This window comes from Orcinus orca, chromosome 2, assembly GCF_937001465.1.
Source record: "Orcinus orca chromosome 2, mOrcOrc1.1, whole genome shotgun sequence".
NCBI lineage: Eukaryota > Metazoa > Chordata > Mammalia > Artiodactyla > Delphinidae > Orcinus > Orcinus orca.
Window position 1 is genome coordinate 191441411 of NC_064560.1, and position 16164 is coordinate 191457574.

General features: G+C 35.2%; 1 protein-coding gene across 7 annotated transcripts in view; it reads left to right on the forward strand.

Annotated features, from left to right (window-relative positions):
- The window catches only part of PPP4R4 (protein phosphatase 4 regulatory subunit 4), a 119621-nt gene extending 103843 nt beyond the window's left edge, over window positions 1–15778 (forward strand). For 6 of the 7 annotated variants that reach the window (XM_004262365.3, XM_049706993.1, XM_049706997.1 and 3 more), the window contains 6 exons: window positions 1168–1237; window positions 1672–1755; window positions 2060–2153; window positions 7335–7405; window positions 12531–12678; window positions 15127–15778. In XM_004262365.3, the coding sequence (XP_004262413.1) occupies window positions 1168–1237; window positions 1672–1755; window positions 2060–2153; window positions 7335–7405; window positions 12531–12678; window positions 15127–15151 (492 nt within the window). In that variant the 3' untranslated portion in view covers window positions 15152–15778. The remainder of the gene's footprint in view (window positions 1–1167; window positions 1238–1671; window positions 1756–2059; window positions 2154–7334; window positions 7406–12530; window positions 12679–15126) is intronic. The other variant, XM_049706992.1, reaches the window with a different exon arrangement.
- The last annotated feature ends 386 nt before the right edge of the window (window positions 15779–16164 follow it).

The window sequence follows — 16164 nt, forward strand, 5'->3', positions numbered from 1 at the left end:
ACTCTATTTGTCAGTTCTAAAATTCTGATTTTTTATATTGTCTATTTTTCTGCAGAGAATTATGCTGTGAGATTAAAAACTTAAGTGGAAATCCTCTGAAAAGCAAATTGCATTATTTCAGCAGTCTAAGCCAAAGATTAGAGTTCAGGATTGCCAGTGGTAGAAGATGTAGAGAATAAGCAGACTCTAAAACATTTTAGGACTTAATGACCTAATAAACCCAACACAAAGATCAGAGAATAGAAAAAGATCCACAGATGATCCTGATATTAGAGTTAGCAGACAAGGACTTCAAGACAACTGTGATTAATATGATCGAGATAGTAGAGGAAAAGATGACACAGGTAACACTACTGTTAAGCCCACTTGGTGATATTTTTCAGTTTTGCATGTTTTATTTTCAGTTTTAGAATTTTTATTTAATAGTTTTTTATGCAGTCCAGTTCTATGTGGAAAATTTTTTATCTTGCGTATTTTCTCTGCCTTTTTATTTTACATGCACTTGAAAAGAATGTATGTTCTCCAGTGTTGATTGTAGTGTTCTGTACATGTCGGTTATGCCATGTTTGTTCAGAACTTGATATGTTTATTGATTTTTCTTGGCTATTCTGTTGGGATAAAGAACTCTTTGAGTTTGGGTAACATTTTGTTTCTTGGTCTGGGAGCTGATTATATGGGTGTGTTCACTTTGGGAAAATTTATTGAGCTGTACACTTATATTTGTGCACCTTCTCTATGTGTATTATACTTCAATAGAACATTTAAATAATATCTAAAAGATCATTTCTTTTTCTCTCAGTCTTTTAAAAGAAGAACATTATTTTGCCATGTATCAGTAAGAAATGGAAAGGGCCAGTAGTAACACATTTTGCTGATGAGAATGAGTAAATACGTTGTAGAAATTAACGGCTCATCACAACAGTGATACTAAACTCATTGTTTTAGTTTGACAAGCCTCCAAGGGCACAATTCTGTAGATGTTAAAAAAAAACACAAATCTGAAAGAACTGTGACTTCTTTAGACACTAATTTGGAAAAACAAATTACTTCTGTTATGTATTTTTGTGAACTGTATCTGTACCTCTAAAGCTTAGAGTAATTTCTGATTAGAACAATTTTCTAAATCTAATGCTTACCTTTAATGCTAAGATACTGTTTTATTAATAGGAACAATTAGAAAAAGAAAAGCAACAAAATGATGGAAGGCCCATGAGTGATAAAACCTTTGAAAAGAAACGTAAGTAGTTTTCGCATGTCTTTATCACCAAGGTACCCAACTGATGTTGCATCCTAGCGTGCTGAGAGACCATGCTTAGTTTTTAATTTAATATGAAAAATCACTTCACTTTCTTTCATTTATCAAAGTTGTTTTCAAAAATTGGCTGCTAACTGTGATATAGGTTTAGGAGTACATGAATAAATGGTGAGGATCAATGTGGAGGTTCAGATCCTTCAAAGGAAAGTTTGAAGTTTGGTAACAGCAATAAGATTGCAAAATTGATCACTGAATAACTGAGATTGAAATATTTAAGTATATAAAAAGTAAGATTTGGAAGAGAGTGTTGCTTCACTAGGGATAGTGATTCATATTCTCTGCATTGCCTTGTATGTGTATGGAGATTAATAAGAACTCAGAGGAAATTATAGCACTTAAATCAGAGTTTGTTTTAGGTAGAGACACCAAGACACCAACAACTCTGCCCAAGAACATCCCCATTTCTGTCCCTGGACCCTCTTCTGGCACCCCATCCACAAGTAAGAAACTTGTTTTCGTGTCTCCTTTTTTCCTTTCCTAAACAATAATTACAGAGAAGTCACTCCGTGAGATGAGATATATCATTTGAAGACACCTTTTGCCTTTTACTGTTAGCTGTTTTGGCGGTTCTTAATGGGCAGTAGGGGTAAGAGATACACCAGTCAGGTCAAGCTAAGGAAAGGAAGCCACACCTGTCAGTGTTTTACTGAAAATTGTGGGAGTTGGAGAGGAAATGGGGTTGGGGCAGCTAAGGATGAACTGATGAACTAAACAATTGCATTTTCCTTTTGCTTGTTACTCTAGGCAAAGAAATCAAGAAATCCAAATTGATTCGAAGCCAGTCTTTTAATAATCAAGCTTTTCATGCAAAATATGGCAACTTAGACAAGTGTGCTGGGTATGATCTGTCAGCTACTCACATTTTGACTTAATTTTTATTTTATTTTATTTTTAATTAATTTTTACTGGAGTATAGTTGCTTTACAATGTTGTGTTAGTTTCTGCTGTACAGCAAAGTGAATCAGTTATACGTACACATATATCCCCTCTTTTTTAGATTTCCTTCCCATTTAAGTCACCACAGAGCATTGAGTAGAGTTCCCTGTACTATACAGTAGGTTCTCATTGGTTATCTATTTTATACATAGTAGTGTGTTTATTGTCAATCCCAATCTCCCAATTCATCCTGACTTCCCTTCCCCCTTGGTATCCATAAGTTTGTTCTCTACATCTGTGTCTCTATTTCTGCTTTGCAAATAAGTTCATCTGTACCATTTTTCTAGATTCCACTTATAAGTGATATTATACAATGTTCCTTTTTCTATTTCTGACTTACTTCACTCTATATGACAGTCTCTAGGTCTATCCATGCCTCTGCAAATGGCACTATTTTGTTCCTTTTTATGGCTGAGTAATATTCCCTTGTATATATGTACCACATCTTCTTTATCTATTCCTCTGTTGATGGACATTTAGGTTGCTTCCATGTCCTGGCTGTTGTAAATAGTGCTGCAGTGAATATTGGTGTGCATGTATCTTTTTGAATTATGGTTTTCTCCAGGTATATGCCCAGGAGCTGGATTGCTGGGTCATATGGTAATTCTATTTTTAGTTTTTTGAGGAACCTCCATTGTGTTCTCCATAGTGGCTGTACCAATTTACATTCCCACCAACAGTGTAGGAGGGTTCCGTTTTCTTCACATCCTCTCCAGCATTTTTCTTTGTAGATTTTTTGATGATGGCCATTCAGACTGGTGTGAGGTGATACCTCATTGTAGTTTTGACTTGCATCTCGCTAATAATTAGTGGCGTTGAACACCTTTTCATGTGTTTCTTGGCCATCTGTATGTCTTCTTTGCAGAAATGTCTATTTAGGTCTTCTGCCCATTTTTTCATTGGGTTGGGTTTTTTTTGATGTTGAGCTGCATGAGCTGTTTATATATTTTAGAGATTAATCCCTTGTCAGTTGCTTTGTTTGAAAATATTTTATCCCATTCTGAGCGTTGTCTTTTCGTTTGGTTTATGGTTTCCTTTGCTGTGCAAAAACTTTTAAGTTTAATTAGGTCCCACTTGTTTATTTTTGTTTTTATTTTCATACTCTAGGAGGTGGGTCAAAAAAGATCTTTCTGAGATTTATGTCAGAGTGTTCTGCCTATGTTTTCCTCTAAGAGTTTTATAGTGTCTGGCCTTACATTTAGGTCTTTAATCCATTTTGAGTTTATTTTTGTGTGTGGTGTTAGGGAGTGTTCTAATTTTATTCTTTTACATGTAGCTGTCCAGTTTTCCCAGCACCACTTATTGAAGAGACTGTCTTTTCCCTATTGTATATTCTTGCCTCCTTTGTCATGGATTAGGTGACCATAGGTGTGTGGGTTTATCTCTCGGCTTTGTGTGCTGTTCCATTGATTTATTTTTCTGTTTTTGTGCTCGTACCATACTGTCTTGATGAATGTAGCTTTGTAGTATAGTATGAAGTCAGGGAACCTGATTCTTCCAGCTCTGTTTTTCTTTCTGAAGATTGCTTTGACTATTCAGGATCTTTTGTGTTTCCATACAAATTGTAAAATTTTTTGTTCTAATTCTGTGAACAGTGCCATTGGTAATTTGATAGGGAGTGCATTGAATCTGTAGATTGCTTTGGGAAGTATAGTCATTTTCACAGTATTGATTCTTCCAATTCAAGAACATGGTATGTTTCTCCATCTGTTTGTGTCGTCTTTGATTTCTTTCATCAGTATCCTATATTTTTCTGAGTACAAGTCTTTTGTCTCCTTAGGTAGGTTTATTCCTAGGTATTTTATTCTCTTGTTGCAATGGTAAATAGGATTGTTTCCTTAATATCTCTTTCTGATTTTTCATTGTTAGTGTATAGGAATGCAAGAGATTTCTTTGTATTAATTTTGTATCCTGCAATTTTACCAAATTCATTGGAAAACTCTACTCATTTTCTGGTGGCTTCTATGTGTAGTATCATGTCAACTGCAAACAGTGACAGTTTTACTTCTTTTCCAATTTGGATTCCTTTTATTCCTTTTTCTTCTCTGATTGCCGTGGCTAGGACTTTCAAAACTATGTTGAATAATAGTGGCAAGAGTGGACATCCTTGTCTTGTTCCTGAACTTAAAGGAAATGCTTTCAGTTTTTCACCATTGAGAATGATGTTTGCTGTGGATTTGTTGTATATGGCCTTTATTATGTTGAGGTAGGTTCCTTCTATGCCCACTTTCTGGAGAGTTTTTATCATAAATGGATGTTGAATTTTGTCAGAAGTCTTTTCTGTATCTATTGAGATGATCATATGGTTTTTATTCTTCAATTTTTTAATGTAGTATATCACATTGATTGATTTGCAGGTATTGAAGAATCCTAGTATCTCTGGGATAAGTCCCACTTGTTCATGGCTTATGATCCTTTTAATGTGTTGTTGGATTTTGTTTGCTAGTATTTTGTTGAGGATTTTTGTGTCTGTGTTCCTCAGTGATATTGGCCTGTAATTTTCTTTTTCGTGATATCTTATCTTTGTCTGGTTTTGGTATCAGGGTGATGGTGGCCTCGTAGAATGAGCCTGGGAGTGTTCCTTCCTCTGCAATTTTTTGGAAGAGTTTGAGAAGGATGGATGTTAGCTCTTCTCTAAATGCTTGATAGAATTCACCTGTGAAGCCATCTGGTCTAGGACTTTGGTTTGTTGGAAGATTTTTAATCACAATTTCAATTTCATTACTTGTGATTGGTCTGTTCATATTTTCTGTTTCTTCCTGGTTCAGTCTTGGAAAGTTATACCTTTCTAAGAATTTGTCCATTTCTTCCAGGTTGTCCATTTTATTGGCATATAGTTGCTTGTAGTAGTCTCTTATGATCCTTTGTATTTCTGCGGTGTCAGTTGTAACTTCTCCTTTTTCATTTCTAATTTTATTAATTTGAGTCCTTTCCCTTTTTTTTCTTGATGAGTCTGGCTAAAGGTTTATCAATATTGTTTATCTTCTCAAACAACCAGCTTTTAGTTTCGTTGATCTTTGCTGCTATTTTCTTCATTTCTATTTCGTTTACTTCTGCTCTGATCTTTATGATTTTTCTTTTACTAATTTTCGGTTTTGTTTGTTCTTCTTTCTCTAGTTGCTTTACGTGTAAGGTTAGGTTGTTTGAGATTTTTCTTGTTTCTTGAAGTAAGATTGTATTGCTATAAACTTCTCTCTTCGAACTGCTTTTTGTTGTATTCCATAGGTTTTGGGTCGTCATGTTTTCGTTGTCATTTGTTTCTAGGTATTTTTTGACTTCCTCTTTGATTTCTTCAGTTATCCATTGGTTATTTAATAACATATTGTTTAGCTTCTATGTGTTTGTGTTTTTTACAGTTTTTTTCCTGCAATTGATTTCTAATCTCATAGCGTTGTGGTCTGTAATGATGCTTGATATGATTTCAGTTTTCTTAAATTTACTGAGGCTTGATTTGTGACCCAAGATGTGATCTGTCCTAGAGAATGTTCCGTGTGCACTTGAGAAGAAAGTGTATTCTGCTGCTTTCGGTTGGAATGTCCTATAATTATCAATTAAGTTTATCTAGTCTAATGGGTCATTTAAGGCTTGTGTTTCCTTATTAATTTTCTGTCTGGATGATCTGTCCATTGGTATAAATGGGGTGTTAACGTCCCCCACGATTATTGTGTTACTGTCGATTTCCTCTTTTATGGCTGTTAGCATTTGCCTTATGTATTGAGGTGTTCCTCTGTTTGGTGCATAAATATTTACAATTGTTATATCTTCGTCTTGGATTGATCCCTTGATCATTATGTAGTGTCCTTCCTTGTCTCTTGTAACATTCTTTATTTTAAAGTCGATTTTGTCTGATATGAATATTGCTACTCCAGCTTTCTGTGGATTTCCATGTGCATGGAATATCTTTTTCCATCCCCTCACTTTCAGTCTGTACGTGTCCCTAGGTCTGAAGTCAGTCTCTTGTAGACAGCATATATATGGGTCGTGTTCTGACTTAATTTTCATCTTATAGTCATACATCTTTATGTGAAATGAATTGAATTATTAAATAATTCAATGAATTATTAAATAAAATCAGGATTAATTTTTAGGTTTTTATAGGGCAGTAATTTCTAAGTTATCTTCTATAAAGGTTTCATGTTAAAAAAAAAAAGTAGTCTACGAATTTGCATAAGAAATAGGTATCCTGGAATTCTAGGAAGATTACTGCCCTGATGTTTTATAACAACATCATGGAATCCGTGTGTTGTTTATGCTATATCACCTATGCCACAGAACTTCTAAATGGGTATGAACGTGCCCCATTTACTAAATGGATGTGGACATCCATTTGCAGCTAGTGTTATTTCTGTCCGTAAAGAAGCCACTGGCCTGTTTCTGTGGTAAAGTGGTGACAACACAGTTCTCCTGATGGTAGATGAATATGTAGTCTCCCTTTTGGCCCAGACCACAAAATTATAAACAGTTAAGATTAGGGGAGAATCAGCATAAATTAAATGACCATGAATTTTATATATATTGTATACATATAGTATATAACAGCTGTATATCAAGCGGCAAGCAAAGTAATTTTAAAGGAACATAAATGTCTTCAAAACTATTTATCAAAAATATAACATGTTACGGGAAAAATGTTTTTATTTTATTATTTTTATCTTTTTATAAAAGATTGAATAAAAAGCTTATTCTAGATTTTCAGCTATGTTTTTGGACATTATTGGTAGATCCTTCTAAAGTTCCTAGCCAATAGGGTGATCTCAAGATGGACAAAAGAGATTAGAACTAAAGATAAGTTATTTCCGGAAAATTTGTTTCCCAAACAGGAAAACCTGTTTGGGCTGAGCATCAATAGAAAACCTGTTATTTTCATGTAGCAGAAGTTTAAGGAGATGATTTTAAGTTAAAGACAAAGTAATTATTGTGAGGCGTGGAATGTAAAAAATAAATGAGAAATAAAAATAGCAAGCATGTTTCATAAGAAGTAGAGGAAAGCATTAAAAAAAAGATTAGGAAAGACCTAGTGCTAGATGACTGGGATTGAAAGAAGCATATTCTTGTATTTTAACTAAATCATGTTCTTTTCTAGTAAAAGTTCTACAGCAGCATATACACCTTCTGTCTCAGGGTTAACAAAGACTTCTGTGATTTCACTAACTGGTAAGTAGAAATCTGAGCTCTTCAAAAAATTGTTAAATTTAATAAAATGTGATTTTCCTTAAATGGCCCATTTCTTTATTTCTAGATACAGTTTCCCTAAATTTATATCTTTATCCAATAGCAAAGAAATTAAACTTTTCCCTAGCAATTAAGAAGATGCTTAACAATACTATTTTGTTTTCACTGTGTCAAGAGTCAGAGTTCAATATTTGCAAAAGAGGAAAAGGACAAGATAAGATAGGTTTTACCATGGTCTGAGGACCTAATGAGGCATAGACTAAAAGTTTTTGCAGTAATTTTTAAGGAAGTTAAAAACAACAGGGCTTCACTGTGGATCATATGCTGCTAAACAGTTACAATATTATGTATTTGAAGGTTTATACCAGGGGTAAAGGGCCACATGATAAATATTTTGGGCTCTGTTGGCCAATTGGTTTCTGTCACAATTACTCAACTCTGGTGTGACAGAGTAAAAGCAGCCATAGACAACACATAACAAGTAGGTATGGCCTTTATTGGACACAATATGATTGTGTCTCAGGGAACAGGGAGGCCTGAGGAGGCAAGAGATGGGGGAATGGCCAGTAAGTGGAGCAATCAGAACAGACACAACATAAATTGATTAAGTTTGCCGTCTTTTTTTTTTTTTTTTTGACAAGTGTTCTTTTTTTAAGGGAACTTTATTTTTATTTATTTATTTATGGCTGTGTTGGGTCTTCCTTGCTGTGTGGGCTTTCTTTAGTTGCGGTGAGCGGGGGCTACTCTTCGTTGCAGTGCGCAGGCTTACTGTGGTGGCTTCTCTTGTTGCAGAGCACGGGCTCTAGGCACACGGGCTTCAGTAGTTGTGGCACATGGGCTTCAGTAGTTGTGACATGTGGGCTTCAGTAGTTGTGGCTCACAGGCTCTAGAGCACAGGCTCAGTAGCTGTGGTGCACTGGCTTAGCTGCTTCACGGCATGTGGGATCTTCCTGGACCAGGGCTCGAACCTGTGTCCCCTGCATTGGCAGGCGGATTCTTAACCACTGCACCACCAGGGGAGCCCAAGTTTTCCATCTTATGTGAGTGAGGTTCATGGTGCCACAAGACAATTGCAATAGTAACATCAAAGATCATGATCACAGACCACCATAAATATAATAATAATGAAACAGTTGGAAATATTGTAAGAATTATCAAAATCTGACACGAAGACAAGAAGTGAGCAAATGCTGTTGGAAAAATGGTGCTGTTAGACTTGCTGGGCGCAGTGTTGCCACAAACCTTCAATTTATAAAAAGTGCATTTTCTGTTCTATCTGCAGTAAAGTGAAGAGCAATAAAACAAGGTAGGCTTGTGTATGATACGTAGATTCTAAAACTTAACATCCAAAGCCTTAAATAAAAGCATGTCTCTCATAAGGGTAAATTATTTATTAAAATATTTGAGAAGTATTCTATCTTAAAATTTTGGTATTATTTTGGGGAGAGGGAATAGGTTGAATGAAATATCTCCTAGATTTCTTGATTAGAAATATATGCTTATTACTTATTATTTATTACTTAATGAATTACAGACTGAGGAAGAAGTCACTATACAATTACATATCTGATCTACAAAGAGAAAATGGGAGCAAAATGTGTCTTAACAAATGTATTAAGTGTTCACAGAGAGAAGAGATTTTATTTACTTTTGTGGCTTAAGACGGGCTTTAGGATGATTATCATTTGAGGTGAACCTTAAGGTACGCTAGGATTTTGACAGGCAGAGATGGGTATGGAATACTGTCCCATGCAGAGGACCTGTCAGAAGCAAAAGCTGACTGTTGTGTCTTCAGGGAGCGACAGCAGGCTGTTTGGCTGGAGCCTGGAGAGGGTGTAGCGGGAGTAGTGTTAAATAAAATAAAGGTAAGGTCAAGTGTAGAGTGGAAGATCTAATTGATGCTTTTTACTTAAGGCGAATCCATCAGTCATCAACTGCAGCATTCCAAAGCTATGTGGGCACAACAGACTGGGGGAAATGTAAAGGGAATTCTAGTAAGGATTCAGGGAAACACATTGCAATGTATCCATTTTGGGTGGGTATGAAAATTAGTGGAACCCTTTGGAAGCAGTTTGGTCAAGTTCATCAAGAATCCTAGTTTTAAAAAATAGTCTATGCCTCAAAAAATCCCATTTCTAGTGATTCGTCATGAAGTATAAATAAAACACATATAACGAGAAAAAATTTGTCACAGTGTTCCTCCTTGACATGATGTGATGAAGATGCTACTTTACCTCTTCTCATCCTCCCTCAAACCCGGATCCCTAGTCTAATTGTGAGAAAAGCATCAGACAGATTCCAGTAGGGGCACATCCTACAAAATATTTGACCAGTACCCCTAAAAACTGTTAAGGTCATCAAAAGCAAAGAAAGGCTAAGAAACTGTCCCAGCCAAGGAGAGCCTAAGGAGACCTGACAAGTAAGTGTACTGTGGTGCCCTGGATGGGATCCTGAGACAGAAACAGACATTGGGTGAGACTGACAGAATCCAAACACACTGTGGGTTTTTGTTAATAATGATGTGTCACCACTGGCTCACTAATTGTACCAAGTATAGTATGTAAATGTAAGGTGTTAATAATAGGGGAACTAGGTGAAAGGGGTAGGTGGGAATTCTTCATACTCTTTTCTCAATTTTTCTGTAAATCTAATACTTCAAAAAATTGTCTATTTAAAGATAACATTTAAAATAACTTCAAAGATTTTAAATGCTTAGGGATAAATTTAATAAAACGTGTGCTAAATGCACACTCAGAACTTCCAAAATGTTGCTGAAAGAAATTAAAGAAGACATAAATAAATGGAAAGCTGTACCATGTTTATGGATTAGAAAACTTAATATTGTTATGATGTCAGTTCATTTTAAATGGAGCCAGAGATTCAGTGCAATCCGGATAAAAATTTTGACAGTCTTTTTGAAATTTACTGTGTATTCAAATTCATAGAGCTGAGTATTTTGAAAAAAATTAAAGTTAGAGAATGTCAGTTACCTGATTTCATCATTTACTACTACAGCTTCAGTACTCAAGACTGCGTGCCCTGCCCTGACATACATAGTCAGCTGAGTTTCAACAAAGGTGATGTGATTGTATTTTTTTAAATAATACCAGAACAATTGGATATCCATAAAAAACCCAAAGAACTGAACCTCAATTCTTATCTCACAACTGTACACAAAATTAACTCAAAATGTATTCTAAACTTAAGCATAAAAGCTAAAACTGACATTTCTGAAGAAAATATAGAAGGGAGTCTTTGTGATTTTGGAATTGACAAAAGTTTTTCCAAACCATAAAGAAAAAAATTAACATATTGGACTTCATAAAAATGTAAAGTTTTAGCACTTTGAAATAGAGCATTAAAAAAATAAAAGGCAGGACACAGATTAGGAGAAAATACTCATATTACATATACCTGACAAAGAACTTGTATCCAGAATATACAAAGATCTTTTTTTTTAAGTTGAAGTATAGTTGATTTACAATATTGTGTTAATTTCAGGTGCACAGCACAGCAATTCAGTTATACATATATTCTGCCTCAGGTCCTCTTTCCTTATAGGTTATTACAAAATACTGAGAATAGTTCCCTATGCTATACAGTAGTTGCTTGTTGGTTATCTATTTTATTATTTATATAGCAGGGTGTATATGTTAATCCCAACCTCCTAATTTATCCCTCCCCCCCCTTTTCCCACCTTTCCCCTTTGGTAACCATAAGTTAGTTTTCTATGTCTGCGAGTCTCTTTCTACTTTGGAAATAAGTTCATTTGTATCTTTTTTTTTAGATTCCACATACAAGCAATATCATATGATATTTATCTTTCTTTGGCTTACTTCACTTATTATGATAATCTCTAGGTCCATCCATGTTGCTGCAAATGGCATTATTTTATTCTTTTTTATGGCTGAGTAATATTCTATATTCCACCACATCTCCTTTATCCATTCCTCTGTTGATGGACATTCAGGTTGCTTCCATGTCTTGGCTATTGTAAATAGTGCTGCAGTGAACATTGGGGTGCCTGTATCTTTTCGAATTACGGTTTTCTCTGGCTATATGCCCAGGAGTGGGATTGCAGGATCATATGGTAGTTCTATTTTTAGTTTTAAGAATATACAAAGATCTTTAAAACAAATCAGGCAACTGATTTTAAAATGGGAAAAAATTTGAACACGCACTTCATGAAAGAAGATATACAAATAAGTAAGTAAAAAGATGCATAAGATCAGTAACCATTAAGAAATGCAAATTAAAGCAATGAGTAACCCCCCCCCACACACACACACACACAAGGAGATACCACTTCACACCCACTAGAATGACTAAAAAGACTCACAATATCAAGTATGTGTGAGGAGGTGGAGAAACTTTCCAGGACTCTCATATGTTGCTGTTGGAAATGCAAAATGGTCTAATCACTTTGGACAGCAGGTTGGCAGTTCCTTATGAAGTTAAATATACACTTACTATGTGATTCAGCAGTTCCATTCCAAGACTTTTACTGAAGGGAAATTAAAACATATGTCCATACACAGACTTGCACACAGTTGTCCATGGCAGCTCTATTTGTAATAGATTACCAATTTTTTGGAAAAAAAATCATAATGTCTGTCAGTAGGAGAATGGATAGACAAATTTTGGCATGTCTGTGCAATGGGAATACCAGTCAGCAATAAAAAGGATGAAGTGTTGATGTGGATGAATTGCAGCATAATTCTGCTGCATGGAAGAAGGCAGACAAAAAAAGCATACATACTGTATGATTCCATTTATACAATATTCTATAAAATGCAAACTAATCTGTAGTGACAAGAGGCAGGTCCGTGGTTGCCTGGAGTGGGGGAGGGGGGTGGAGGGAGGGATGACAAGGAGGCGGAACAAACATCCAGTGATGGGTGTGTTCACTCTTGATTGTGGTGATGGCTTCATGGGTGTATACAGATGTCAGAACCTTAAATTCGTGCAATTTATTGTATATAAATTATACCTTAATAAAGTTGACTTTAAAAGAAGGGAAACAAAGTCAGTTATCATTAACCTTCTCTAAGGTTCACATCTCTCTAAGTATATTCCGTCTGGCTGACTGTACACGTATTACTTTCAGATGATTCATTCCGGACTCGTAATGCCGGCAGTGCTCCCAGTTCCTTTTCCTCTAATACTCCCCTGCCCAGCACCTCCCGAGGGACAGGTAACTCAGGTGATCCCAAGAGCAGTGGAAGTAAAGATACACAACCACGGAAGGCTACCTTGTAAGTAATCCAGTGATGTACTGCTAAGTGTTTTATTCTGTTCTTTTCTCAGTGTACTTTCCTTCCCACTTAAATACTTCTCCGAAGAATAGAAGATGTCTGTAATGAGGCAGTGTCATCAATTAAAAGGGATTATTATTATCACTGTTACATCGGATACTTTATATAAGATAATTTATATGTGGCAAAGACATTGTAACCTTAGGAAGTTGACAAGAAACTTTAAATGGTTCCCACTAATATCTGAGGTCTGTTTATTTTTCTGTGAAATATTTGCATTCAGGAAATTTAGCTCTGAGAAGACTCTGAGTGTAATTGCATTCGTTTAAACAAACTAGCTTAAGTACACAGCATTGAATCACCCAGTGCTCAGAGGGATGGGTGTAACTGATGCCACTTAAGAAATATTACTGCAGCATATAATCCAGAGTTGTGGGTCCAATAAGCTAGAGATTCTACAGACAACATTTGTTCCTTAAAGTTATAAAGGTCATAAAGGGCCTCTATTCTCCTTTTCCCCTTGTGGTTCCTTTTTATGCACCATTTGGATCTTGTTTGAATTGTCGAAGCCTTTGTTTCTTTTAGGTTAAACATTTAAGAGGGTAGTGCCAAAAAGAAATCTCCATGACGAGAGGTTGTATCCAGGTAGAAGTGATTCATCCAAAATACCCAAACTATAGTTACACGTGTCCTCTTTCATATGGGACACGTGAATCTTCTGATTAGAAGAGAATTTAAACAGGATTCAGACTTTCTTTTAAACATATTTCACTTAATTCATGAATATTTTCTATTATTAAGTTTCTGATGTGCATCTTTTTGCAGAAACTCCACACTGGAGTCCCATTTAGGAACTGAACTGTATTATAATTTGTTCAAAAATTTTAATTGGTCATTGGTGTATACAAATATAGATGTATTCAAAATTCATTCAGAACTTAGAAATACATTTATTGAATAGAGCTCAAGGAAAGAGTAGGACTACATAATAGAAAAAAGTAATAGTAAATAGAAAAAATAATGTTGATAGTACAGGTTAGTAGTATTAATACAGAAGATATTTTTATTTACAGAGAATCTCTTAGCCATATAATTATTGCTCTAATGATTATACTGTGGGAGTTCCATTTAAAGTCTCAAAATAGAGGCAGGACAGGGTAATGGTCTATGGAGAGCACGGAGCTGGAGCCTCACGCCCTGGTTCCCGTGGCAGTTCCAGTGAGCACTCTGGGCCTCGGTGTGCCCGCGAAATGACAGGGCAAGGCTCACAGTTCATCCTCTGAGGCGCCTTCCATTCTGGCATCCTGAAATCCTTCCTCTCGATCACCCTTGACCCTCTTCCTGTCAAAAGATTGCCCTGGAATTCTTCTATTGAAGAACACGTTTAATAACATCAGAATGCAATTCATTCTCTTTTCAACTTATCCTTCTAAATGCAATAGGCATTTTTGATACGTAAAGACCATTGAAGCCTAATATATTTATACTAGCTCTCCTTTATTTCAGATTACTATCTTTATCTGTTTTTTCGTTGTTGAGCATGTTTTTCCTTTTTATTGACTGAATTTTCTCTTGCTCGATATTTGTAATACATAATTATATAAATAATCATATAATCAGTTATATCTATAATTGATTGTTTTAAAAAATGCATCTAGAGACAAACACTCTGCTAACAAGTCACAGCAGTTTGTTTCTTCTTTCCTGAATATTCTGAAGAAGGAGGAATATTGGTATCGCAGCTGCTTTATCAGTGTGTAACTGAATCTGCAGGTCCACAACTCTCTCTCCATGTTATGTGGTTCTAATTCGGACTTTCTCATGTATGCACACCGCCACATAACTGAAATAGGTGATTGATATCTACATTGGTCATGTTTCTGTGGAGTATTATCCACCATTCAGTGCCATATCCAAATGAAAATCTATCCTTTTTTCCTTCAAATAAACCTATGAAGTGATTTCAGAAACTATTAATTATCTCAGTTTTTGCTGCTCAAAAAAATTCTATGCAATACATTCTCCAGCTTTACAGTATCGTGGAGATGACACATCTGGTATTTAGGAATATCAGTGTCTTAAAGGAAGTATGGAATGCATCATATCTTATGTCTTTCAAGGCCAGACAATTGATATATTTTTAGGCTGTGTTAATTTCTGTTATGGTTATAGAAAGTGAAAAACGTAGGAAAAGTATGAATTGAACTGAATGCTATGTTAGATGCACATAGGATTTAGTAGTTAAAGGTTATTCCAAGTGATCTTTAATATGTAATTCACCGTTCTCATATATTAGGTTTATGCAAAGATTATATCTATTTCTTTACTTTGTAAGCATTATATGGATAAAAATTTTCATGTTTTGTTTTCTTTTTTTCTTTCCTTCTCCTTCTTCTCTCTCTCTTCTCTCTTTCATTCTTCTCTCTTTCTTTCCTCCTTTTGACAAAGAAAATCCAGAAAATCCAATCCTTAAATCATCTGCTTGAAGGAGGCAGAACAAAGACAACTGGAGATAACGTGATCGATGGACAAAAGCTAAAGCAATGGCTCGGGCTTTTTTTTTTTTTTTTTAATGAATGGGAAAGAGAGACATACATAATGGCAGCTGGTGTTGTTAAACGTTCCATGTTTGAAATTATATTCCCTAGGAGGTATAATATATATTTCTTGAATAATAATGTGGTTACAGAATTCCAATGTTATAGTGAAGTGTAATGAAACACAACTTTAGGTATGTGCTTTAACTACTGCTACAAAAGAGATAAGTCTGCATTTATTTGTGCAGGAAACCATCTATTTAATTGTTCTAGAGTTTAGCATTTACAAATTGAAAGGTCCAAATCAACTGAAATTGCCCCGCCTAGGTAATCACTTGGAGGGGGACTTGGGAGTAAGAATGACACTGCATTTTCTCACAAATCTCCAAGCCCAGTTGAAAAGTCACACTGTAACAGGGTACAAACAGCTGTCCGAAATTATATCAGTCCTATGATTGTGATGACAAGATGTTGTACCTCGACATTCCGAAATTAAAATTTGGCAATGAAAATTCTACAAAGATTTCTGATAACTTTTAGCTACAACTACCTTAAAAATAACAGATTGATGATTTCCTTTATTTCCTAGAAGAATTTATTTTATAAATACTTTGTTTACATTTTAGATTGTACTTGTCCTTACTGAATTAAAAATGATGACTCTAGTTTGAATCAGCTGTTACTCCAAGCTATCATGCTTAAGCTATGTCAACAGCATATATTTGTACTAATGCTAATATTTCCATCAACATTTGCCTGTGGAATATATTCAGTTCTTAATTTTAAAAATGTCAGTTCTTGAGATATACTGTATGAAGCTATTGTCAGCTTCTCTATTTCAAAATGCAATCAGCATATAACTATATTGTTATTAGAAAATATTTGTTTTTTTAAAATATACTGATGTATGATAAAGATGATCTAATTTGTGAATGCATATGCGTGTGGT